This window comes from Chionomys nivalis, chromosome 7, assembly GCF_950005125.1.
Source record: "Chionomys nivalis chromosome 7, mChiNiv1.1, whole genome shotgun sequence".
NCBI lineage: Eukaryota > Metazoa > Chordata > Mammalia > Rodentia > Cricetidae > Chionomys > Chionomys nivalis.
In genome coordinates this window covers 53,575,477-53,603,137 of record NC_080092.1, presented here as the reverse complement: position 1 = coordinate 53,603,137, position 27,661 = coordinate 53,575,477, and the positions used below count along the sequence as shown (strand labels likewise).

The 27,661-nt window shown below is 49.6% G+C and overlaps 1 protein-coding gene across 1 annotated transcript; it reads left to right on the top strand.

The window, feature by feature from the left end:
- Window positions 1-471: 471 nt before the first annotated feature.
- Window positions 472-23,575, top strand: Slc13a5 (solute carrier family 13 member 5). The gene is made up of 13 exons (XM_057775327.1): window positions 472-582; window positions 944-1,064; window positions 5,729-5,857; window positions 6,117-6,253; window positions 7,487-7,674; window positions 8,732-8,900; window positions 10,349-10,471; window positions 15,247-15,468; window positions 16,112-16,212; window positions 17,281-17,399; window positions 18,720-18,881; window positions 21,419-21,556; window positions 23,000-23,575. The coding sequence occupies exons 1-13, from the start codon at window positions 488-490 to the stop codon at window positions 23,129-23,131; spliced, it is 1,836 nt and encodes a 611-aa protein (XP_057631310.1). The 5' UTR covers window positions 472-487; the 3' UTR covers window positions 23,132-23,575.
- Window positions 23,576-27,661: the final 4,086 nt, after the last annotated feature.

Genomic DNA, 27,661 nt, shown 5'->3' with positions numbered 1-27,661 from the left:
TTTGCATCCTCCTGTCTTGGTGCCCCAAACAGGATTTAGCACACCAGATAGTAAGCACAACTCTATTGAGGACAGGATGAATGAACGAATGAAAGAGAAAGAAAGAATGAATGAACGCTTTTTTCAAGTTGGCAGGGTTATGTCCCTTCTTCTTTACCCCATCTCCCTCTATAAGATGGCACTAGCTAGGTGTTCCTCGCGTGGTCAGTAGCAGCTGCTGTCTCCTAGAGCTGAGTCCGCCAGCTGCGCACGCGCATCCGCTGGAGGGCGAAAGTCGTTCGGACTGCGAGGACAGTGACCGCCTTCTTAGCGGTCCCTGTAGAGCGCCCAGGGTGCGCTGGGTGGGAGAGGGCACGAGGAGTGAAATGGGTTCTGTGTTTAGAGTAAGGCTAACGCAAGGGGGAAGCCAGAGGATCCTGAGGGTGAGGGGACCGCGGTGGCGCAGGGCTCAGCCACTGCCTCTAAGAGACATCCCTCCGGGATCGGGATGAGAAGGAGAGAGCTTTGGAGAGAGAAGCCTGAGAAACCTACAGGCCAGTGGAGCTTTTCATCTGGGACCCTTCGGAGCCCAGGAGAGAGCAGGTGCGGGTACAGAAATGGTCCTCATGCTTAAGCTGGCAGAATGACCTGCACACTCTACATAGTGCCGGCGTCCAGAGCAACGCTAAAGGGCTCGGCGAGCCCCGAGGTGCCAGGGTCCAGTTCCTCCATAGAGGGCTGCTGCCAAACACTGGACTCTGCAGACGCCTCTCTCCGCCACCGGGTGGCAGAGTCCCGGGTTAGACGCTCCCCACAGACCCCGAGGGGTGGCTCCGCCCCGGGACCGCAGAGAGGGCCCGCCATGGGGGGCGGAGTTGTAGCCGCCCCCAGTCCGGTGGGACCGCGCGGCCCCCTTTAAAGCTCGCGGAGCTTCTAGCGGCCTTTCAATCTTCTCTCCCGCCAGTCTGCTTCCCTTCCGCGCGATGGCTTCGGCGAAGACTTATGTGACCAAGTTCAAGTCCTTCGTGATTTTGTTCTTCACCCCGATCCTGCTGCTTCCACTCATCATTCTGGTACCTGACAAGGTCAGTTGCGTGTCTGGGCAGCCCGGAGGAACCCGGGTGCCCAGTGCAATAACGGGCACGGAACCCGGGAATGCTGAGCTGGAACGCACGGATTCCCCCGCGTGGGGACAAGCTCCCCTGGGGTGCGTGCTTAGATGCTTCGGGCACCAGATGGGAGGTGCCCTGCAAAGTATCTGAGGGACGAAGGTGAACACATCCTAGAGCGCACCGACTGTAGGGTGCAAGAACCTTTCGAGCAAACACGGAGACCTGGAAGTTAGGACAGATCTGAACCACACAGAACCCGCCACAGGCTTAGCCTCTGATTCCGAATCTTCCCCCCAAGAATCCACAACCAGCACTATCCCAGCTCAAAGATGATGCTCGGAGCCAGCAGGGACTCAGAGGGCTGGACTCCCCTGCCTGCCTCCTCTCTAGGGAACAGACATTCACCAGCTGTAGATGCCTTCAGTTAAGGACCTACAAAAGTAGCATCACCTATGTGGTCCTGCCTCTGCCACATTATGATCCTGATTTTTGAGGCTCAGTTTCCCCATCCATGATTTCTATTTCTTTCCAGCTCTGAAACCAAGGAAGCCACTCAGAGTCCAAATCCTGCTGCAGCCTGAACCGCAGGTCGGGCTTGGTCTCCACTGCCCAGTGCCTGCTGTGGCTGTGGCAGGAGGCGGGACACGTTCCCAGAGCTCACGCCTTGGGTGGCATGGCACTGGGTTGCAGGGAAGCTGCGTCCCATGCCCTGGCTTCCTAATGCTCCTGGGAGGAAGGGAGAGAATGAATGGCCTTGGCTGCAGGGCCCAGAAGGGGCGGGAGCCCTGGCCCAACTCTCTTAGCCTGTGTGTAGCCAGTTTGGCGAGGCCAGAGCTCTTTGAAGCCTTTTGTGGCTGCTGGCTGCTCCTTCCTCCATCCCTTCTTTCAGCCCTTTCACTCTCAGCCAGACAGGAAACCTTGCTCGAATCCTGCTTCCCCTCCACAGGCAGGTTTGGGAAACAGTGGGACTCTTCAGGGGATGTTTTGAGAGGAGAGGCATGCACTCAGATGCCTGCACTATTCACTTGACAGACCCTGTGCTCTCTGGGTCTGGGAGCTTTGATGGGTGGTACAATGAAGTGATTGGATTCAGACACTTTGAGAGTAAAAGGGGATCATTCTGGTTCCTAGGATGGGGGAAGGGAACGTGTTGTGCAGAGTCTCCACATGGGCCAAGGAGAGCAGGTCAACAGTGATGGCTCTTAGGTAGTCACTGTGAGTGAGCATCCGCAAAGATCTGGGACTGTTCTTGTCCGTGGGAGGCAGCTAGGCCAGAAGGCTGTGATTTTAGCTCTGTTGGTGGGGAGTGATGTTCCCTGGAATAATTATAGTCGCTTGGTTGACCTTCCTGGTAGAGGAAAGTATAACTAGGACCCCACTTTATCCCTGGTACATACATGGGGGGAGAGACAGAGAGAGAGACAGAGAGACACAGAGAGAGAGACAGAGAGAGAGACAGAGAGATAGACACACAGAGAGAGACAGAGAGAGACAGAGAAAGAGAGAGACAGAGAGAGACACACACACACCGAGAATATAAAGAGTGGAATGAGGTTCCCAACTACAGTGTATGTGTATATGCCCTTGGAATGAAGACTGGAGCACTGGGAGATCACAGTGAAGTTTCTTCCAAAAACTGTCTCCCCAGCACCTTCCCTCAAACTGCATTAGGTACTGAGAGCCTGGGCCCTGGCTTTCTGTTTTCACCCTCTGCACCACTGTTTTGATCACCACCAAAGAGCACCCTGCCCCCAGTCACCATGTTACCTTCATTGTGCAAGAAAGCCCAGAGATACACAGCACTCACAGGAGCGAGAGAAAGTCAGCCAGACCTCACCCCAGGGGCAGCCTGAGCACCATCGCCCCAAACCGATGATGACTCCCAGAACACGCTGCCCCCTGTGGCTCATGGCCCCTCTCCAGGGGATCTTCTTCTCTTCGCCTTGCTCCTTTCCGGGCCTCCTCTCTCATCCACTTTTCCTACCATTTCTCCGAGTTCTCCTCTGCTTTTAATAATCATTAAAAAAAAAAAAAAACTGGTGACAAGTTTAATCACTTATTTTGTTAAACTTGTAAGAAACTCTTATTTTCACAAGTATAAAGTATCAAGTAAAATAAGGTATCCTGGTTGCCCTATTATTAATGTCTTGATAGACAGCTCTCCAAATACCAATCAGTTGATCTCTTGTCTTACACGCACGCATACACACACACACACGGAGGGGGGAGTTTTGCCTACTTTATTACACACACACATACATGGGGGGGAGTTTTGCCTACTTCATTTTTATTATGCAATGTGTAATGAGCAATATCAGGTCGTTTTATTCAACACTGGACTACAATTGTGGCTCAGATTATATCACATAATGATGTCATAGCCACACCACTTTGCCTTAGTTGACAATAACGATGTCAATCACCTAAGGGCACAGGGATAAAAACACGCCCCTTGGTGACTGATATGTGAGTGCTGTCTGATGAACCCTCAGCCCTGGCTGATTCCACTGTGCACGGGGTGCCTCCTGAACCCCTCTGTGAGCGAAAGCTCTGTGCTGAGCGCTGGCTTTTAAACCCCAGTGCCTACCTCCATCTCAGCTTCTGATGCCTTTCCAGACTACTTCCTCCCTAGATATTTGTGTTTGTGTGTGTGTGTGTGTGTGCGCGCGCGCGCGTATGTGCGTGCTTGTGTATTGGGAGGTCAGAGATCAACATCAGGCTTTGTCTCCTCAGCTGCCATATACTTAGCTTCTTGAGACCGGATCCTCAGAGGCCTGGATTTGGCCATATAGGCTAGGCTGGCCTGTCTCCACATTCTGTGTGCTGGTACATGTGTGTGATACAGCTGGGGTTTTGATTTGTTCTAGAAATCAAGTTCAGGTCCCCATGCTTGCATGGGAAGCACTTTCCTGTCTGAGCTCTCTCTCCTGCATGGCCACCCTCCAACTTTTCCAACTTCTTTTTCCTACTCTGCTTGCTTCTCTGACACTGTGAGAATCTAGATCAGGGTGTGCCGAGTGGGTTGATGGATTATTCAGGGGTGAGACCTCTCCTTGATTTCCTGCTAGTGGGTGGAGACGAGGCAATCAGCCTTGTGTTCCATCCTCCTCGAGGGGCAGCAAAAACAGTCACAGGGCATCTACAGTCTGAATTCAGAGAAGAAAGGAGTTTCTGGGTGTCACACACTCTGTAATTTACAGATAGGGCTGGGAAATGAGCTCAAAGAGGAACCAGGATTGGAAGAGGGGAGGAGACTTGTGAATGACATTGTTTAGAATTGCTATTACCATGACAACACAGGCCGGCTTTCAGCATTATTACTTAAAATTTCTCTGCAACATACCTTTTTATTACCCATGCCCAGAAGGAACCTCCACTACCACCCATCCCTGGAGCTCACCCCAGTGGCTTTCAACCAGCATCTATCCTATGAGGGAGAAAGGGAATGCCCCTCTTGACTCTCTGACCATGGACTGATGAACGAGGAGGAAAGAGATTTGTTACCCACAGGAGATGAATCCCTCCCCACAAGCCCATAGCAACTCCGAAGCTCACATACCCTGTTCTAGAGGGGAGGGGAACCATGGGACTGTGGGAGGTTTTAGGGGAGTACTAAATGATTTTTAGGGTAATCCTGTTAGTTTAAAGAAACAAAGAGTGGCCAGGGATAAGTCTATTGGGTCCCACAGAACAGACAATGAAATAGTGCCTGAGCTGGAGGGCAATGGAATATGACAAGTGTCCCTAAGGTATGTTGACAGATTTGGCAGGTTTTGGCTTTTATGTGACTAGTGGCTTTTTGTTATCATTGTTTAGTCTTGCTTTGTAGTTCCAGACGTCCTGCAGCTCCCCATGTAAGTCAAACTGACTTCAGACTTACAAATGCCCTTCTACCTCAGCTTCTAGATGCTGGAATTACAGGCATGCCCCACCACGCCCTGCTCAGGCTTCATCTTCCTTACTGCCTTGTGAGTTAGTTAATGAAGACTCAGAGAAGGGATCGGAGACGGCTGCTTCTTATTGGCTGAGCCCAACTTTAAGCAGACGACAGCTTCAGAGTAGAATCTCATCCAGAATCTATTGTCTTCTACTTTATATCAGTTCAAAATAATCATCATTTTGGGGCACCTTTGGGATGACAGTTCCTGAAGTCCTTCAACCGTCTCTCCTGCCCACAGCAGGAAGTGTAGAGATTATGGAGATAGCTTTTTGATCTCTATAGAGAATGCAACCACTGTCTATCGGATGGAGGACAAGGTGATGCTAAATATCCCACTGTTTAGAGAACAGACCCCCACACTGAGGACTTGTCTCCCCCCCAAATGTCAGTGTGTAGGCCTGGGAAACCCTACTTCATTGGATAGAGAGGTGTCCTGGGCCATTTATGGGGAGCAAGCTTCCTCTGAAAACATTTGTTTGCTTTATTGTGGTGCTCGGACAACACAGCAGAAAAGAGGGGGACAGGGACAGGTTAGACTTAGGGACAGCCTGATTCGCCTTGTCTGTCCTGAGCCTTGGGGAGCCACGCTGCCCGGGACCAAGGCTCCTCCACCACACAGGCATCCTGCCCCCCCTCCGCCCCCTATGAAGCTGGGATGGAGAGTGGAGCCTTCCAGGCCTCAGAACTGTCTCTTCAGTTTGTCAGGTGTGCCTACGTCATCATCCTCATGGCCGTCTACTGGTGCACCGATGTCATTCCAGTGGCCGTTACCTCCCTCATGCCCGTCTTGCTCTTTCCCCTTTTGAAGGTACTGGACTCCAAGCAGGTGAGTAAGCTGAACAAGGACTGGCAGCTCGTGGTCCTCCCCTGTACCCACCTCCTTCTCTAAGCCCCTCTGAACTCCCAAGGCCTAGAGGTTCAGTGGTGGATCCCTCGAGGACAAGTGTGCAGACAGACCACCCCGCGCTACCTTTAAAATCACCATCTGGCTTGCTCAGCTGTCTAGGTGACTTGGGTAGCAGCTTTGGACTGAAGTAGTGTGTGACCAGGGATTACCCTGACGGGGCACCCCTGCCACCCTCCAGGTATGTGTCCAGTACATGAAGGACACCAACATGCTGTTTGTGGGCAGCCTCATTGTGGCCTCGGCTGTGGAGCGCTGGAAACTTCACAAGAGAATTGCCCTGAGAATGCTGCTCTTTGTGGGGACCAAGCCCTCGCGGTAAGTACACCTTCTTTCTCTGGCCACATGGCTCTACAGGGGCCCCTGGAGAGTGGACTGTGACAGAGTCGAACATCCAAGGGGAAGGGGGAAGTGGTCTGTGGGTCGGACAGAATGATTCTGCTTTAATCTTTGCGGTTCAGGAGAGGAGAGGCTCTATGTAAGACAGTGGGAATCTTCTAGATCTATGCGGAAAGCTACTCTAACTTCATGCGGGGCTGCTCTACCACACCCTGGGTCTTACTAAGGCAAACTTCCCTGCTAAATGGGAGTTTACTAGAACCGCAGCTGAGTTCGAGGCCTCCTTCTGACTCCACAGCCAGCAGGATAGACATCAGCACTGTCTGTGAGAAGAGGGGTAATCGGGAATCTATAGTTACTTTTCGCATATCTGTGACCAAATTCCTAAAAGGAAGAACTTAAAGGAAGAAAGATGTACTTGAGCTTTTAGCTTTGGATGGTGACAAGTCTGTGGCTGGTCTTCTATGCCTGAGCAGAATATCATGGTGGCAGAAGTATGTGGTAGCAGAAATTCCCCTACAACAGACAGGAAACAAGAGAGGGAGCCAGGAGCCAGAGGTCCTGGCAAGATACACCACCAGGACAAGCCCCAGTGAATACTTCTTCCAATTAGGTCCCACCTCTTTTTTATTATTTGGGAACTTCATATGTTCATATAATGTGTTTTTATCCAAATCCACCTCACCCCCAATTCTTCTGTTATCCACCATATGCCCTGCGGTGTTGTAGGGACACAATGATATGGGAGTAACAGACCACTTTCTGATTGGACTTAAGGACTTCTCCAAATGATGAAACTCATGTCTGTACCATTGACTGGGCTCTGACCACATGACTGGCTAGGTCATGGGCTCCACTTCTTTCGCCTCCCAATGAGGCCAGCACATTATAAATCCATCGAGGGTTTACTCTGTTCATTACGCCTGGGCCCTCATGATCTCATGGTCTATCCTTCTTAATCATATTTGGAAGTGTTCTTGACTTTCCTTAACCCAGTCAAGCTGACAATGAAAATTAGCTGTCATAAAGAAGAAGGAGGGAAGAGAAGAAGAAAGACAAGGGTGAGAAGAGAGCCGCTCAAACTGCCACGGCATGTTTGAACACCTGGTCTGGAGTTGGCAGGAAGGGTGGCTCCAGCTCCTAGCTGTGCCCCGAGATGTGGTGGGTAGGGCACAAGGGACTTTGGCCTTCTTCTCTGCCCCTCCTCTGCAGGCTGATGCTAGGCTTTATGTCCGTCACGGCCTTTCTGTCCATGTGGATCAGCAACACTGCCACCACAGCCATGATGGTGCCCATTCTGGAGGCCATGCTGGAGCAAATGGTAGCCACAAATGTAGCTGTGGATACCTGCCAGGAAACGCTGGAGCTGTCTGACAAGGACAAGGCCGGCGAGTTTCCAGGTACGCACTGGCTTAGTTACTGCAACCGTGGCCTTTACTATTGTTACCAGATGCTATGACTACCTCCCTCCTCTCAGTCTCCCTGTGCCTTTCCTTTAACACGCATCGAGGGAAGAAATAGGGAGATAGTTTGCTTATTAGTATTGACTTTCCTTATCCCAGTCAAGCTGACAATGAAAATTAGTTGTCATGAAGAAGGAGGGAAGGGAAGAAGAAAGACAAGGGTGGGAAGAGAGCCGTTCAAACTGCCACCGCATGTTTGGACACCTGGTTTGGAGTTGGCAGGTTTTGGTTATCACATAAAAGCATTATTTACCCAGAAATCCTAACTGGTACCATGATAAAAAGCATTGACTATCCATTTGATAATTCCTTCAGGAATCTTTGAGCACCTGATCAATGCTCCTCATCCTTCCCACTCTTATTTTCAATGGGGCTCTCTTCTTGGCTCCCCTTGAGCAGGTCACCCCTGGCCACACTCCCACAGGTCTCAGTGTTTGCTTCCTCAGAACTCTGCATGGGAGCAACTCAGGAACTGTGGCTACTGCCTGGTTTCTAGGGCCTGGGTGAGGTCCTGGCAACATGAGAGCGAACAGGCACACTCTGACCACTGATTCTTGTGGAGCTCCGTGGTATAACCTCAGTGGGCACACTCACCCGAGTCATCTGTTCAAGGAGAAGCCTTAGGCAGGCTGGGCAGCATGGCAGCTTAGAGAGGGAGGACTTCACTAGGAGGAGAGGCGTCGGAGGTAGACCGAGACACCCTTGGATGCAGGGAGTGGCTTGAGCAGCACACAGGAAGGATCCAGGAAATAGAAATACATGCCTTAAGTTTCTGGGCTTGGCAAGTACATGAAGGTAATACCCAGGGAAGCCATGCGAAGGGATTGTGGAAAGGCAGATGGGACCTGACTGTGATTTGGGGGCTGGAGCTAAGGAATACATGTGCACCTGGCCAGGTGCGCACCTGACTTCACATTAATAGCAGAGTAAAGAGCTTCAGATGACTGGGTAGCTCTCAAAACTGACTTGGCTAATAGCCCTATGTCCACCCTAGGAAACCAGGTGATATTTGAAGAACTCAGTGTGCAGAAGCAGGAGGATGAAGACACAAAGAACATGTACAAGGCTATGAACCTATGTGTGTGCTATGCAGCCAGCATCGGGGGTACGGCCACCTTGACCGGGACGGGACCCAACGTGGTGCTCCTGGGCCAGATGCAGGAGTGAGTCATGACTGTGCCTTCAGGAGACATCACCATGGGTTTCTGAGGCTGGAGGTGCTTACTCGGCTCTCTTTTCCTCCTGTCTCGGCCCTGGAGCCATCAGTTTAGTAGGGTAGGAAGATGAACCCATATAGTCTCTGTGTCCCCACATTCCTGCACCCACTAAGAGTCTTCCCAGGGAATGGACCTGACATCCGGAGCTCACAGGCAAGGCTGCTTTCTGCCATGGGACAAATCCAACTTCTTTAAAATGACTCTGGGCCTCTGTCTCAGAAAGGGCATGTGATCTGGACTCCGAGCTAACATCTTAGGAAATGGCAGCGAGTTGAATTCACAGAGAGCAGACAGCTCTAAAAGAGCCCCTCCCAGCTCACTTACATTGGTTGATAATGGCCAGGGTCCTGTGATCTTCAGGGTCTGCAGATGGCACAGAGAGTAGGAGCTTTGCAGTCTCCTTCCCCATGGTCCCCCTTGAGACCTCAGGGGCACTACAAGAATAGCTCAGAAGTGTCCGTCTTTGACTGCAAAGGGACATAAGCTGTGAGGATCCCATGCGTGGGCTCTGCCCTGTGCAGGGTGGGCTCGGAAGATCATGGAGGGGAAGGAAGTCTGGGCTCTATCATAGGCTTTTTATGGTCTGCTGGGGGTGCCAGCTACAAGGATCTTCAGGCAGCTGGCAAATAAATGTGTTAATTGAAGTGTGTACAAATTATAATGGTAAGGAACAAAAAGGAGGAGGTGCCTCTTTTGTGTAGACAGGAGCTCTGGACAGGGGCTGGGAGGGCAGCTGGCACTGGAACTGAGGTGTGAAGGAGAGAGTGGTAGACAGGGCAGCAGCCAGACTAAGTCAAAAACTCGAGAACCGATAACCAGGGTCTTTTCTGTGATCACAGGCCTAGGACTTCCCCTTAAATTCTACTCAAACAAACAAACAAAAAACCAGCCTGCCTGGGCTGCGTGGGGCAAGTTCTAGCTAATCAGGGCTAGAAGAGAGCTTAGGGAGGCAGAGCCTGGGTTGGGAGGAAGGCAGGGAGTGGAGAACACCACTCCCACCCTGGGGAATGTTTAAGATTTGCTGTCGACAGGGAAGTCCCCGCAGAAACACACAGAGTGAGGTTTCAGAGGCATCAGTGCGCTCCCCGGAGCTGTCAACCAGATCATGTACGAGAGTGGCAAAGGTGTGCTTTTCCGGGGACTTGGACTGTGCTTGCATGAGACGTTCAGCAAGGTCTGTACCCACACAAGTGTCCCTAGTCATTCATTCTTCAGTCTTATCTCCTGCTGAGTCCATGTTCTGGGGTCCCAGACAATGATGGACTCTGACGTCTGGACCCCAGGCTCACGTGGCCAGTGGTCAGACCCATCCATTTTTCGGGGCTCCTCTGCCTGACCTGCTCCTTACAGCTCAGCACGGCCATGGAGGTACAGACCAGCATTTCTCCTTTCAGATTGTTTCCTGACAGTAAAGACGCCATGAATTTTGCATCTTGGTTTGGATTTGCCTTCCCCAACATGCTGGTGATGCTGGTGCTGGCCTGGCTGTGGCTCCAGTGCTTTTACATGAGACCCAAGTAAGTGTGGGCTGCTCTCAGGCTAGCATTGAGGGTGCCAGACCCCTGTACCAAGCCCTCAGCCTGCAAAGTTCTCCCACCAGGCGCTGTTTCTCCAGCCTGACCTGCTGGCTTGCTCTCGCATCCTCATCGGGTCTGGAGGCTTGCTGGACCTCTGCGTGTGTTGTTCCTTCAGCCCAGACGGACACTTCCTACCTTCTGCCTGCTCACCTCCCCAGCACTGAAAGCCAGCTCAAGGGCTGCCTGCACCTTTCCCGGCTTTCTCCCTCTTCTGTTCCTCCGAACCACCACTGGGTGTATCACAGTCCTGTGCTTTCACACCTGTCCTTGTGCTCCAGGCCACCTCTTCCCTTGGCTGTGAACCAGGGCCCCTCTGACTCCTACATGTCTCCTGGCCCAGGGAGCAAGAACAGGTGTGCCACCTATGTAGGTTAAGGTAATTGAAAGAGAAGGCTGTCTCCACATGCCAAGCCAACACAGCTGGGCACATTACCTTGGCCACATGGGTCTAGTAGTCCTCTTTACACAATCCGAGTTAGTCTAAAGCTCAGACCTTCACTGCATGCCTGTGGTGTTCTCAGCAATGTGCCAAGCCTGGAAAGTTTACCTTCCTGTTCCCAGCACTGTCAAGTTCACCCAGAGTCACCTCTGATGCAGTCAGACTTTGCAGGGAAACTATGACATGAGACTGACAGAGAGCTATGCCCCCACCCCCGACACAGGGTTTCTCTGTGCAGCCCTGGCTGTCCGGGAGATCTGCCTGCCTCTGCTCCCCCCTGTGCCTAGTTAAGTTGTTGTTTTAAAGGACATAAATTTACCAGTGGCACGAAGGTGACTATGTCACCCTGGGAGGGAAGAAAGTTGAGGAGCTACCAGGGAACTTCGACCCAGAAAAAGGTAGGTATCTCTGACTCCACAGAGGAGACTTGGTAGGAAGGACAAAAGGCCTAGGAACCTGTGACTTCATTGGGGAAATAGGGCATTTGAAAAAAATCTATTTTCTTCTGAAAGAGGAACCATTTCCACAAAATTACTACACCATTCAGAGCAATTACATCATCACTTACTAGCATCGAGCAGGGTTCCCCTCCAACCAACACCCCCCATGTCCAGACTCCCCCACCTCCAAAGGGAAGCACTGACAGCAGCCCTCTTTGCTCAGCTCTTTGAATATGCCAGCGGGACTAAGTCCTGCTGTTCACTCATATCCATCCAGTGGGCTGATCCAGAGGGTCCCTTGAACCTGCTGCAGGTTGACATCTGTGTTGCCTCATGAAGCAAAGGAGTTAAAGTGACTATCAGGTGTAGTGGTCAAGCCTGTAATCCAGGCCTTCAGGAGTCTGACATAGGAGAATCGTGAGTTCCAGACTAGCCTGGACTACATAGTTAGATCTTGTCTCAAAGATGAAAACATAAGGTCAGCAATGGCCCAGGGGGTCAGTGGATAAAGGCACTTGCTGTCAAGCCTGATGATCTGAGTTCCATTCCCCATACTCACATGGTGGGAGAGAACTGATCCTACAAGTTGTCCTCTGTCCTCCATACTTGTGCTGTAGCATGTGCACATGCATATATACACACACATGTGCACATACACACATACACATGCACACACATGCACACATACACATACATACACAATGCACACATACACATGCATACACACATGCGCACACACACATGCATACACACATGTGCACATACACATGCATACACACATGCACACATACACACATACACATGCGCACATACACATGCATACACACATGCGCACATACACACATACACATGCACACACATGCGCACATACACACATGCGCACATACACACATACACATGCATACACAATGCACACATACACATGCATACATACATGTGCACATACACACATGCATACATACATGCACACATACACACATACACATGCATACACACGCATGCGCGCACACACACACACAGATAAATGTAATAAACAGACAAAATCCCAAGGGCCCAGAGTACTTGCATGGTACAAGGCTCTGGATTCCATCATCAGCACTGACAAAACAAAAGAAGGAAGGAAGGAGAAAGAAAGAGGAGGAAGGAAGGAGAGAGAGACACACACACTGCAGGTCAGGCACTATTTTAAGTACTAAATATTTATGAATGAATAATCTTCTCAGCAACCTGGGTAGTAAGTGCTCATATAGTTATTGCCAATATACAGATACAACAACTGGGGAGGTTATATGACCCATGCCACGTTGTACAGCACGGAAGTGGTAGGCTTGAGAGTGGAGTCCAGTGAGTCAACTCCAGAGGTCGTGCCAAGGGATGCTCTCCTGGTGTTAGGACTACCTATGGCTGTGGGTTTCCCTAAAACCAGAAGGTTAAGTATGTAGAGGGAGCTGGCTGGGCATCGAGACTCTCAGAGCACCACCAGTCTCCCAGCTAGCCACTGACAGGGACGCCAGGGCCCCGAAAGCTTAGGGACAACTCAGCTATGGTTCCATCTAGCTCTGTACAGCCTCTACTGCTCTCAAGGGGTATGAGAAGCCTGAACAGCACCTGCCATGAATATATCAGGACTTCTGGCTGCAGGCAGTAGAGAAGCAGGCCTTTCTTCTACCCCAGGCTTCCTTGACATGCCACTCTAACTCAAACACCAAGTGAGGCCTGGCTCACATGTAGCCTAGTTTCCATTCCAGACCCATAAGGCAGAGAACAAACAGCTCAGCAGAAATGGCAGTGGTCCGCTGTCTTAGGCCACACCCTGCCTGGTGATCTCCCCACACATCTGTGGCCTCCTGGACCAGGTCTGGTGAAGACAAGAATCAAGTTTCCCAGTCAAAGAAGGTGCCTCTACTGTCCCTTGTGTCTTGATCAAGCTTTAAGATTCTCGTCTGAAGATGGGTTGCTGTACTAAGGTCTTGGGAGAAAGCCTGTCTTGCTTGAGTTAAAGGGCAGTGACCGACCTTCACCCAGGACCAAGAGTGACGTGGCCTGTTACAGCTGGCTTCCACTCAAGCATTACAGCCAGCCTCAACAGAGAATGGGACAAGTGTCCCTTCTGAGAGCTCTTCCCTCTGGTGCCCACCCAGCGGGCACGGTGGACCCAGGGATCCTCTTGCTCTCTGTGGCTCTGGAGCATACCCACTTCACTGTGATGCACCATAAGGAGGCCATTCTTCTGTACAAGGACACTGTGGTCCCTAACCCAACTCCAGGCTGTCCACAGGAGTCAGTGGCCACCAGATGAAATGAGCTCAGAGGAAAATGTGCCCAGTTAAACTGAACAAGGATCAGGAGGTTTAGTGTCACTCCCGTGGGAGCCGGCATCAGAAGACGGAACACTCTGCATGGCCCCACAGTCTGTGAACCAGGAATGTTTCATCAGCACCAGCTAGGCCCAGGCTTCTCACTGCCTGTCCCATGCTAGGCCCACCCCTTATCCTGGAATATAGGAGTCCTCAGAACAGCCCTGAAGTCTCTAGATGGCAAGTAGTGGCAGGTCCGTGCTTGGAAGAGCATAGACTCTGGGGCCAGTGATGGCAGGGAGGTCCCCACCCGTGACAGCAGAGCCATCCCCACACTTGAGGGCCTTTGAGGGAGGCCTTCCCCAGTTCGGCATGGAGGTTCCAGCTGCTTCTGCAGACACAGGGGTCTCACTGCTGCCTTAAGTCCTGATGACCTAGTGTCCTTGGGGGTCAGCCATACCCCTGGTACTGACATTGCCCTCAAAGGTGGTTCACATCCAGCATGGCTGTGGGCACCAAACGCTTTCATTCAACCCAACCCTGCAGTGAATTTTGTGCTGAGCCCTGGAAGGGTTCTGGAGGGGAGAGCTCCCCAGGGACAATGCTCTTGGCTTTACTCTACTGCTTTGAGACCAACAGAGGTGGGACATATGTGGAACACACCCACTGAGAAGAACCTGGGCCTTAACCTCCCCAGTTACCCGCTCCATGCAGTCCAATCGCCTTTCTCCAAAAATTCCCCTCCCTCCTGCTACTTCAAGCCAGCACCTCCCCAGGGGAGGCTGTGTAAGCCACTCTGGCAGGCCCATCTGCCAATGGAACACCCTGAAGGGACCATCCCAAAGTAGAGCCTAGGCTGGCTTCCTTCCTGTCTCAGCCATAGCTGCTGCCTACCGTGGTCTGCTGAGTCCTTAATCCTACACCTCTACCTATACCCTGTCTGGTCTACACCCATCTGGCCAATTCTGTCAGGGCCCTCTCCTTTCTCCTACCTTCCGGAACTGTTCATGATGAGGGCAAGATCCCAGCACCGTGGAAGGCAGTTCCAGGCTGTGGTGGGAAGAGGAAAGCTTGGGGATCGTGTGAGGATGCTGTGAGATCCTGCAGGCTATAGAACTTCCCCTAGCCCTCTCCCTGGGGACTCTGGAGCACAGTCAGTCTTCCCTCTGCTAACAGCTCCATCAGCTCTGCTGAGGAACACGATTAACACTATCCTCCCACTCATCCTCGTAACCTCTCCTTTCCGTCTACTGCTGTCCCTCTGTCCTGGCTGCGGTGGTGCTACACCCCCTTTGTGCCACCTCACCCCCAGCTTTGGAGGTGTTCCTGGGGTTGTGCTCTGGGTCTTCAGTCTCTACCTTTCAACGGTCTCTCCCTGAGATGATCTGGGAGGATGGGGGAAGCAGATGAAAATCAGAGGGAGGGCTGGGCCCCTCGGGACCCAGCATTCTGCTGTGAGCTGTCGAGGCCAGACTCTAGCTCAGCTGTCCCTTAGTCATTCCATCTGCCCTGCTAGCCTCTCATCCTTATGTGGTCTAGACTTAAAGCATCTTGCATCTGCTGTGGGCTAAAGAAGAAGAAGAACAACGAGAAGGTTGCCTACAAGGTGCTGCAGGAGGAATACAGGAAGCTGGGGCCCTTGTCCTATGCCGAATGCAATGTGCTCTTCTGTTTCGTTCTGCTCATCATCCTCTGGTTCTCCCGAGACCCCGGCTTCATGCCTGGCTGGCTGTCCATTGCCTGGGTCAGTGGAAAAACCAAGTAAGTCGTTGTAGAGGAAGGCCTTAGTTTAGGATCTGCTGTCTAAATGCCGCTGCTCTCAGTAACAGGCAGCAACAGGAGGGTGCACCTTGGGCCCTATGTTCTGGAGCTGGGCTTTAGAGGGACATCCCGTGGGCTTCGTTCTTCTTCTGTCAATCTTGATGGTGAAAGTTGCAGATGCCTTTGTTTTTGTGCCTCTCACATGTCCCTCAGAGGGTGTGACTATCCTGGCAAAGGCAGAAGATGCGAGCCGGGAGGTGGCTGCCTGAAGCTGGCTACTCCATCTCGGTTACTCGGCTTCGCCGAGGAGTCCATGAGCTGCAGGGAATCCAGAAGTCTAAACCTCCTGGTTAGGAAATGACGAAGTTCACTTATGATGCAGCGTAGGCTGATAGGGGGCAGGCAGGGAATGAGACTCTGGGGGGTGGGTGATCACCCCAAGTTGGTAGTCAAGTTTTTCGGGGTGTTGGTTCTAGCCAGACTCAGTCTCCCACCCACTCCTAACCTTGCTTTTGGGGCCTCTGGTTTTCACACCTAACAGAACCCATTTCTGCCTAAAAGAGCATTTAGACACAGAACTGTGGGTCGGGGCAAATTTGTCATCTGTCTGTCACTGAGTTCCTACGTGTGCTTCCCTACATAGTTATGTCACTGATGCCACAGTGGCCATCTTTGTGGCCATCTTGCTTTTCATTGTACCTTCACAGAAGCCCAAGTTCAACTTCAGCAGCCAGACTGAGGAAGGTAAGGCTTCTCTCATGACTTTACAGCCATCATGATTGGGGTCCTGAGAGCATAGGGAACCTATGGGATGGCCCCTGAGTCTAGCGGGCAGAGAATTCTGTCCTGCTGAACATGACTGGTTACATTACAAAGCCTAGGGAAATGGAGACCTTTAAGATATGTAGATTTTCTTTTTGCATTTCAATACTTGAAATCTTATTTATATATTATAACAGGCACAGAAAGTGTTTCAAATTCTCCATAACGATGTTAATATTTTTCTTCTTGTTTTTGTGATATGCATATAGACTATAAAGTTGGCATCTAAGCACACACAGCTGGAACCCTGCCCCTTTGCTGTTTTGCTTTTTATTGGCTTGGAATTTCACTGGAAATGTTCCCATTATGCTATAGCTACCAAATTGACCTTCTTCAACACTTTATCACATAGAGGGACCCTGGAGCCATCCTGCTGTGGAGTATTTGGGCACTTTTTTCTTTAAAATTTTGAACTTACTCCCCATCCCCATGTGTGTATGTGTGTATGTATGTGTGTGTGAGAGAGACAGACAGACAGAGAGACAGAGACAGAGAGAGACAAAGAGACAGAGACAGAGATAGACAGAGAGACAGAGAGCGCCAAGGTGCATGTGTGGAGGTCTCTTGGGAGTTGGTTCCGGCTTGGTGAGAAGTATCTTTATTATCCCTAAGCCAACTCACCAACCCTGAACTTTTCATTGTAAGTTAAATATTCTGGAAATGACTTTTTCTTTGAAGGTGTTTCTTGAGGCTAAATTCCTAGCAGTGCTACTGTCAAGGTAAAAGAATGGAGATGGCCTTAAATACTTAACAGTTTTTAATAATATATGACCAAATTTTCAAAAAGGTGGTTCTGACTTACTATGTCCTCAGCCAAGAATATAACCAAATCCTCCCCAGCAAGAGGTACAGCAATTGTGGCAAATTTTAGCTAACTGCAGGTATGCACTGGTACCCCATTATTTTTATTGGCCTATTTCTTCTGATTACATCTCTTGCTTTCTAATGCATGTATGCACACATGTTCATGTATGTTCTTTTTCTTCACAGAAATGAAAACTCCATTCTACCCCCCACCACTGCTGGATTGGAAGTTCACCCAAGAGAAAGTGCCCTGGAACGTAGTGCTGCTCTTAGGGGGAGGATTCGCTATGGCCAAAGGATGTGAGGTATCTGTCCAGCTCTAGATGGCTCTTGAACTCTACTGAGAGGTGGCCAACGCCACTATCCACCCCTCCCATCCCTGGGCTATCTGACCCCCCCACAGAGTTGCATATTCTTTACGCATGGGACTCTGTGCTGTCACCATGAACAGTGTACTGAAGGGGGAAGCAGAGAAGCAGGAGAAGCTGAGGACGCTCTAGCCTTGATGAATCCTAGGAAAATCTCTAGAATTTTCCTGAGTGTTCTCACCATGTCCTTTGGGTCCTCCACCTGCAGAACTCCTTGTTGACATGGCTTCAGAATTTCAAAACTTCTCTCTAGCTAAGTACTTAGCAGCATAGGAGAAGATCAGCTTTTAAGGGAAAATGCAGTTTATCTCCAGAGCAGAAGGGGCTGAGCTAGCTTAGGGCTGCTATCATCCATCCATGTATCCCATCCTCTCTCTCTCTTCCTCCCTCCCTTTCTCCTCCTTTCTCTCCATTCCTTCCCTTCTATCCGTCCCATCCCACTCATTCACTCTCCCTTTCTTCTTTCCTTCCTCCTTCTTATTTTCTTCTTAATTCTTCCTTCTTTCCTTCCTATCCATGTATACATCCACTCAACATATCTAGCCATCTTCCCAGCCATCCAGGAACATAGCGTAACAGATAGACTTGGTCTGTATTGCGGTTTGCTTAGCATCTAGGACAAATCCTGATGCACAGTGAATACATGCATGCCATTTCTTTAGTACTGGGGATATCTACAGCCTGATATATAGATTATATATTTATATAAGTTAATACATGTTTCAGATGATCTAATTCACCAGTCTAGTTACTTCTCTCTCCACCATTCCTCCACTCACTAATTTGTTTCTCCATCTGGCATTTTCTCTCACCTATCAAAATTTCCTAGTATGTTCCTAGTGATAGAACAGGCACAGAAGTTATAGAGGACATTGAGACATAGTGTCTGTTTTTGAAGACTTCAAGGCCTAGAGACTTAGGTGCATCTACAAGAGCATTTTGGGAAGAAGTGACATAAGATGAAAGAGGGACCTGGTTGAGGCACTGAGGTTGGAGAGGCCAGCAGAAGCTTGCATTCTGAGGACATTTGAACAGGAACTTCCAGATAACATCTGATGTTTGAATCTAATTAATAGACCAGCTGAGCCACAAGCAAACTTGTAGGAACCAAAAGGTTGGGGAGGATGAAAATTATAGGGATGTATCAGATTATTTATGTGCACGTGGGAGAATTGGACATGGGGTGGACTGAGCTCCCTGGACCCTGAGGAATTGTAAACCAGGAGCCCTGAAATGATAACATTCTGTGCTTCCCAGGTCTCTGGGCTCTCCGAGTGGATGGCAAGGCAGATGGAGCCCTTGAGTTCAGTGAGACCTGCCACCATTACCTTCATCTTGTCCTGTCTCGTTGCTACGATAACAGAGTGCACAAGTAATGTGGCTACCACTATGCTGTTCCTGCCTATCTTTGCCTCCATGGTAAGTAACTCTGCCTGAGAAGGGCAGAACATTCCATGGGAAGTTGTGAACCCAGGACCATTTCCTCAGTCTCTAGCGAAGCAGTAAAATTAGGATCCAAAGCCTCACCAGCCTTGAAGACCCAGATGTGGTCCTGGCTCTGCTATGGTCTTGTGCACAGTTAGTGACCCTGGTCCTGAAGACCTCTCTCACTGCATTGTCCTCTCTCTCTCTCTCTCTCTCTCTCTCTCTCTCTCTCTCTCTCTCTCTCTCTCTTTTTTTTTTTTTTTAAATTTCTTTACCACTGCCCAAGGACGAGACACTCAAACTTCATTGTATCAGTGAGCCAGATGGTTTGGGAGAGGGAGGAAAGATGGTTGTAGGTTCAAGGTGACTTAGTGACACCCTGTCTCAAAAATTAACCAAAAAACAAAAACCCTAAAAACAAAAGCCTAACTAGGGATATAGTTGAAGTGGTAAAGCACTTGTCTGGTGTGTGCAAGGTCCTGGACCGCAATCTCCAGTTACACACACACACACACCATCACCACCACCAACAACAACTACACAACTACTATATTAATCTAACTACCTGAGTTACTTTTCAGGATGATGAGAAGAGGGCAGATATCACTGACTAAGACCACAGAAAGGAGCCCAGGGGATGTGGGACTTGAGAGTGGGAGGATTGGGTAGGTCTTTCTGCCAAGAGGAGGAGAGGGCATGCCTGAAGACTTCCCAGGAAGAGAGGGGTCGCTGGGATCTGAGGCAGAGAATGGAGGTGATAGAGGAACGGCTGATAGGGTTGAATCCAGTATTTACAGGAAAGCTCAGCTGTGGGCTGGGAAATGAGGAGGAAGCAAAGCCGATAGGGAAATGGGCTGTCGTGTTTTTATATTCCCTCAGTCATTCATTAAAAGTTGTACTGACCTCAGTGAGTTCAGGAAAAGCCAGAAGACCTGAGACCTGTTCTAGAGGTGTGCTGACAGTTCCCTAACCATACATGAACCACAGAGAACCTGAACAAAGGAGCCATCAAAGCCCACCCTGGAGAGTAACAAGGAAAGAATGTGGTTAGTCCGAGCTCAGAGACAGACTTACAGAAGATATGAGTCCAGTGACAAAGTTGGCCAGTTTTCATCCAAGCAGCTTGGGTCATCCAGTTCCAAAAACCAAATCTGAACGTTTTTTTCCTTTGATTCATGGGGAAGAAAGGAGTGTTTAAAGTAGCAAGGAAACTGTCTCCTTCCTTAAGCAGGCTGCCCAGGTGAGGGTGAAGGAAATGGAGAAGGGAGAGGTAGGGGAAGAGGAGGAAAAAGAAGACAAGGAAAGACAGGAGGACTGGAGAGGAGAAGGGGAGGAGGAAGAAGGCAGGCTAATGAAGACAGGGAGGAAAGAGAGCCGAAATGGCAGAAGGGGGGTCTTTTGGTGCTGGGCACACAATGGGGATGCTCCTCTCATCAGCAAATGCTCTGACTTTATCATCTCCTGTGAACCCTGTGAGCACAAACAGCCCCAGCTAGACAAATGCAGGCTTTGACCTAAGGAGGTAGCTGGGGCTTTTGAAAATAAGATCTTCAATGGGACTGGAAAGATAGATCAGTGGTTAAGAACATTCATTATTCTTGTTATTATAGGACCTAAGTTCAGTTCCCAGCACCCACATGGAGGCTTACAACCATCTGTAACTCCAGTCCCAGGGGATCTGACACCCTCTTCTGGCATCTCAGGCACTACCTCCACATGACACACACACATAAGTTCAGACACACTCATCTACATAAAGTAAAAAAAAAATCTCAAAAAAGGAAGAGTCTCACCATTAAGGCCTTTCATGTTCCTGCCTAGACATCCACAGTGAAAGTGGTGAGCATTCAGCTGTTTGTACACACTGTTTGTACACACTGTTTGTACACACTGTTTGTACGCACTGTTTGGACACACTGTTTGTACACACCATCCTGCTGTTGACGGCCATTGAGACAGCTGCCTGTGTTTTGATGTTAAATCATTACAGTGAGATTTCTGTAGATGTGTTTATACATGGCAATATACATGATAAAGAGTCCCTCTGATAGCTGTTAAAATTATGTTATTTATTCACTAAATATACGATGAAGGCCAACTCTGTGCTCATAGATGTAGTAGAATTTTAAAATGTAAAATGAAAGAGGTGGGTACCAGGTTCCCAATACAGAGCAATCCCATGGAAACATTTGTAGGTTACAAGGCAAGCAGATGGTTCATGGGACATTTTTAGGTTCAGTGTAGTCTAGAGGTCCAGTATGGCCTCTGGCTCACAACAAGTGCTCCCCCCCCGTAAAATTAATGCACTAAATTGAGGGGAACTGGAAAGGCCTCCAAGGGAGGTAGTCTCTGAGCTCAGCCTTTTGTGGTCAGGAGTTATCATGTAGAGAAGTGCAAAGTTCATAGGGACTAGCCAGACACAGTTGTGAAGGTTGGAACGTAAGCCAGGCCTCAGGGAATGCTTCTGAAGTATGGCCGGGGGGCTTGTGCGTGTTCTGTGCCGTGAGTTGCCGTGTTGTGTGTCTCGCCAGGCTCAGTCCATCGGTATCCATCCACTCTACGTCATGATTCCCTGTACCATGAGTGCTTCACTTGCCTTCATGTTGCCTGTGGCCACTCCGCCTAATGCCATCGTGTTTTCCTATGGACACCTCAAAATTGTTGACATGGTAACAGCTCCTTTTATTTGCTCCTGTTAGATGTTATTGGTATAAGGGATGTCCTGCTTTTGAATGATGCGTGAGTTTCAAGAGGATGGTATATGGGGCTGGGGAGATGGCTCAGTTGGTAAAATGCTTGCTGTGCAAGCACGAAGACCTGAGTCTGGATCCTCAGCACTCACACAAAAAGCCAGGCATGGTAGTGCATGTCTGGAATCCCAGGACACAGGCAGTGAAAACAAGAGGATCTCAGGGGCTCCTTGGCCAGCCAGTATAGCCAAATCAGTGAAATTCAGCTTCATGACGCAGAGGGTTGGAGAGATGGCTTAGTGGTTAAGAGCACTCACTGTTCTTACAGAGGACCCAGGTCCAGTTCCCAATGCCCACATAGTGGCTTACAGCCATCAGGCATGCACATTGCACACATGCACACATGCAGGCAAAACACTCAGACACATAAAATAAATCTAAAAAACATTTAAAGGTGGAGAACTATAGAGGAAGACACTCAACACCAGCTTCTGGTCCCCACACATGCAAACATGAGCGAGCACACCTGCACACAAAGGAAAGGATAACAGAAGGATCTCGTGTGATCTAAGAATGCCACAGAACACCTAGACTTATATTTGGCATTTTCATTTATGGTGTAGCCTTTCTTATTTATTGAAATGATCTGCTATTTCATATCAGTTCTGTCCCATGGAAGGTGCTATCTGGAGAAACTTGTAGGTCCCAGGGAAAGCCTGGATGAACACTTGGAAGGGATGGAGTGGGCCCTCACATGACAGCGGAATTCACAACCAGCAAGAACCCGACAGACATCCAGGAGGGGGTTGGTAGTCAGAGAGGCTTGTGGGGTGTCTGAAGATGGGATGTATGATGGGGAGCCCATTTGCTCAGGAGTCAATGATGCCTTGGAAGCAAACATCATTACAGGCAGAGCATTTGGAGCCAGGTTTGGCTTTCCCACCTCTGATGGGGGAAGAGTAACTCTGTGGCTCTGGACTGGGTAAGAGTGAATAATAGGTGAGCTGGGGAGTCAGACAGGTCCTTATCTGGAGCACTCTGGGTTTTCTCCTGAGTTTTCTTTAAGCACATGAATCTCAGAAACCACAGGCTGCAAATCTGATTCTGAGTCCCAGCATATAGTCTGCACTAGGGCTTTGGGGTGATGACTCATGATAGTTAGGAACGCATGCAACCTGGGTGGCAGAAGGAGCTGGAGGGTCAGGAGGGTCACAAGGAGTGGTGGATGTCTCACATCACCTCTCCAAAGTCACTTCCCAATGCCATGTAGGGAACCCACCTGAGCTGACTACTTCCCAGGGATTCCTTCAGCAACAATGATGCTTTGATTGCTTTGTCTGGGAATGAGAGGGGCCCAGAATGCAGGAACACGGGGCCTAGACAAGACCTGAGTTGCTGACTGATCCTGTTTTTATTCTGTAGGTAAAAACAGGATTTATAATGAACTGCATTGGAATCGCAAGTGTGTTCCTGTCAGTCAACACCTGGGGACGAACCATATTCAACTTGGATGATTTCCCTGACTGGGCTAATTTGACAAGAATTAACACTTAGGAAGAGCCATAGAAGCACAAGCATGGCCCCCCACCCTTTCGAGGACTATGAACCTTCCGGCACACCTTGCACAGAACTCTGGTGCTCAGACCCGCGTGTGATCCCATGATGCCAACACCCCAAGAAGATCTAGCCAACTAGCCACCTCTTTCTCTAGGCTCAGATTCAGAGACGGCATCAGGGGACTGAAAGATAGGCTCAGAAGAGAAGTGAGGCCCTTTGGGAGGTCATGGGGGCCATCTTTCCTAGGACCCTGCTATCTCTTCTGGGACAGGCAGAAAACAGGGACCAGGACTCAAGATCTTGCACCATGTGACTTTGAAAGACTGCTGGTCCCGTGTTGGGCTCTGGTCCTCATGGGTTTGTTCCCATGGTGTCCACATGGGGATCAGATCAGCAGGATGAGAGCTCAGCCCCTGTGCCTCTTCAGGATGCCCTGGATCATCTCTGTCACTCTGAGGGGACTTCCTATCTACAACCAAACTCTGATCTTAAACAGCTTCTCGCTGCCAGAGTGAGAGTCGGAGTCAAAGCCTCCTGAAGACTTGGACCCTACGTGGCGCCATCACCAAAGGCTGAGCAGCCTGAGGTGCTAACATCACAACATTCCTGCTCACCCTTGGCTGACCTGTCTTATTACTTGTCTTGTATCATATTAATTAACAATTCAAACCCCTTTCCCAGATCCCCACTGAGTCTCCTTCAACCCCTAGATCCCTTTATTGTCTTGGCCAGAAACTGCTCAGCCCCCCTGGCCCAGGCTCCCGAGAAAACCCCTGTTTTTCCAGGGAACTCGGATTGATTCTTCTGGGAATGCTATTCCTGACAGCCCAGTGCAGCTGGGATGACACTCTGAGGATGGACAACGGTGTCTCTTTGGGGGGTGGTATCAAAGTGGGCTGCCTAAGCCTCCCCTTGGCGAGACCCAAAGCAGATTCAACAGCTCATCTCCAAGTTCTGGGCCACTACGGTTAGTCTGTCCTGCTCGAGTCCGCGCTCCTCTGGGAAGGCCTTTCCCCTGCTGGCCAGGCCTAGTGGCAACAGTGTGGCTTCAGCTTAGAGATGTTTGTTGGTTCCAGACCCTACCAGAGTAAATCAACTGACCTGGCAGTATGGGAAATTACTCCAGGGTGTCCATGGGAACCCATAGGACCCCTCACACGAAAGGGAGACAGGAGAGGAAGTTCTCTCTTGTCCCTCAGTGACACTCTCTTCCCTGCTGAAAAGAAGCACTGGTGGGTAGATAAGGTCCATGGATGCCATCTTTTCTGGGCAGAAGATAGTATGGGGATCCAAGGAAACCCCATCAGAAACCAAGTATGTGCCTGCTTCCGTGAGAGGGAGAACTCCTGACTACACTGTTGAAGACTTACTCTGGTCAAACACTCTGGCTGCTGTGGAAAGTTCCAGCGTGCTGACTGGTCTGTGATTTTGTGCCTTGTGGAGGAGACAGAGGGAGGTGGATGAATAAACAGTTACTCTCTGTCCACCTCCTGGGTGCCTGCCCTTCCTGGACCTGGTGAACCTACCAGTTATCATGTTCCACACTTGTGGGTTACCCGGTGAGACAGCCGGCGTTAGGATCCTCACTTGTCCTAGAAGAAAAAACAAGGCTTAGAGTAGCCAAGGGACATGTTCTATGCCCAGCTGGTGGCACTTCTAGTTCTAACAAAGAGAGGCCTCTCATTCTAAACCCTTTTCTCCTTCCTCTAGTCATGAAGGACCTGGCCTTACTGGGCTTATAGGGAAAGGTAGGTGGCTGAGAGCCAGTCTACACTAAGGTCCTGCTTCCCCAGGAAAGATCTGTAACCATGAGGCCTTCCAGTTGCCCCCTCAGAGATGGGCTCAGGATAGTCTTGAAGCAGACAGAACTGGTCCTTTCCCCAAGACTCCCAGAGGAGACTGTGATAGAATAGTGACGATCATGTCACATCGATGGCCCCTCCTTACGTACTCGCTGATCTCCACAGCCCTTTTGTGACTGACATCCTCAACTGTGGCTGGGTGTAGAGCCAGCACTGTGACTGAGCCAGAGCAGGTCACCACGAGTATGACTGATAAGTCAGGAACCGATGTGTATAGAATGGGCACGTGTTTGATGCAGTGGGAAAGGTCAGGGCAGAAGAGCATGCCAAGAGGGCCCTGAAAGATAAATAGCACGTCCATTGGGGAGGAAAGAGTTTGGTAGGGTCAGTGGGGGACTCTAGTACTAAATACCATCTGGAGAGCAGGACCCATAGGAGAAGGGAATGACCTAAGGCTGCTGCTGAGTGACATCTCTTACAGCTGTGTGGAGGTGCGCCAGTATGTCTGGCTTGCATTCATGTGGAAAGCTTTGGCCTGTAAATAACGAGACCGCAGTGGACGGTGCGTTGGCTGTAGGACCCTTGGGTGTTTACTTAATGGAAGTGCGGAGGTAAGATCAGCCCACAGCTCACTTGCACGGCCAAAGGCTTGGCCTCCACAGTTCACTCTGTCACCCTTAGGGAGATACTTTTGTCCTCTTGCTGGAACCTTGGGTCACATCTACTTCTTTTGTGTTCCTTCTAGGAATGAAGAAAGGGTGCAGGAGTTGTGGGGTGGGGGGTTCTGATGATGCCAACGCACTTCTTTCTCTTTTGTTAGGAAAAACACAGCCTCTCTCAGAGGTGCTCTGGAGACTTCCCTTTATACTTCATTGGGTAGAACCAGGTCACATGCGCTTCCTTTGGCCGGCCACTGGCAGAGAAGGTGGCTTTCAATTACAATACCATCAACTGGGAATTAGCCTGTGTTTCCTGATCAAGGGATTCCATTCACTAAACAAATGAAAATCTCAAATGTAGCAGGAGAGAAGGCATGGTAGGAGGAGCTGTTGGGTAAGCAACAGTATTTGGTATCATCTCTCCAGGCCACTTGGTGGCTCCATCTCCACAGAAGGCAGCAGGAAAATGTCAGCAGATAGCAAAAGATCCTAGTTGAGGATCCTCGTCTTAGGTGAGCACCCCTTTCCTTCTGCCATTGATAACTCCTCCCAGCATCCCTCCTCAATCCCCGCCAGCTCGTGACTTTGGGCTTCCATCTGAGGTTTAGCCAGTTGCAGAAGGTCGTCTTTGGCCACCACTTCTATAAGAAGTCCCCTCTTCTTAAGATGTAAACCAGATATTTGGGGTCACAATTAGCTGAACACAAAATTCTGACAATAATTGTCTTCTGAATGTCTTTACCAGGCACTTAGGAGTTCAAAAAGATCTTTCATTCCAAAGGCCAAGGCCCAGGGGCTCCTTACTCAAATAAGATGTCTCCAAGGGCAGATTTTGTGTCTCCTTCCCTACTCCCTCTGAATTCAGTTTCTCTGGGGCAGCTCCCTGGGTCAGGTGAAGTCATTTCTCCCAAAACCTCTTGCTAGCAATAGAGAGGCATTGGCTTCAGACTCCAGGTAGGACATCAACTCACTTAAGAGTCACCCCTGAAATGGATAAAAATAATATAAGAACATGGGTATATTCTTATTTATAGAAATAAAAGCCAGCTACTGGATTGTCTGGTGAGAAACTACATCTGGCTGTCCCATCCCAGAGCAAGGTCTCTTCTTCCCAGTGGCCTCTTTCCAGTCCTACAGCATCTTAAAAGTCTTGTCTCTCGGCCTCTGGGGAGGTTTCATCCAATCTCTGCGGCCAGATTTTCAGTTAATTTCCACTGGTGTCTGGGGCCAGCAGAATCCAGGTGCTCAGGAGCCTGAAGGAATCAGGATGTGCCTGTCCAAATGCCACTTCCAACTTGGCACCTCAGACTGCCCACTCCTTCCTGATCTATCCAGGGTAGAGAGAGGTTGGAATTCAATCTCAGAACACCCTGTTGTCAAGACCTTAATCAGACTTCATAGCAACAAAAAATTAATATGAGCAAGCTAAGAAATTACAATGGTACAAAGAGCTATCTTAATGTGTCTTCCACATCAGACCTGAGTCCCCCACATTTCCTCCCCAAAGGCAACTGTCAACACTTGCTCACAGAACCTTCTAGAAGTCTTGCATATACACAAGTTTATGTTTAAAAAAAAAGCCTCTTTAGAGCAGACAGAAGCCTATAGTATGTGTATTCTGTCTTGTTCCTTCCCTTCCACCCCACATGAAATTGTTTGGAGGTTATTCTATTTCAAGGCATATTAAACTTGCCTAGCGATTTTTTTCATTCAATAGTTAATTTTGAATTTGAATTAAGATAAAAATCAAAGAGATGACTCAGTGGTTAACAGCACTGGCTGTTCTTCCAGAAAACCTGGACTCAGTTCTCAGCACCCACATGGTGGTTCACAAACATCTGTTATTCCAGTTCCAAGGGATCCAATATTCTCTTCTGGTCCTCAAGGGCACCAGGCATGTATGTGTTGAGCAGACATACATGTAGGCAAGCACTTATATATATGAAATAATAAAAATGTTTTTTTAAAAAGATAAAATCAAATTTCATAGATGGCATGACCTGAAGTGTGTGCAGTCCACTGATTTTGACAAAGGCATCCACCTTGTAAGCCACACTCTAATCCCA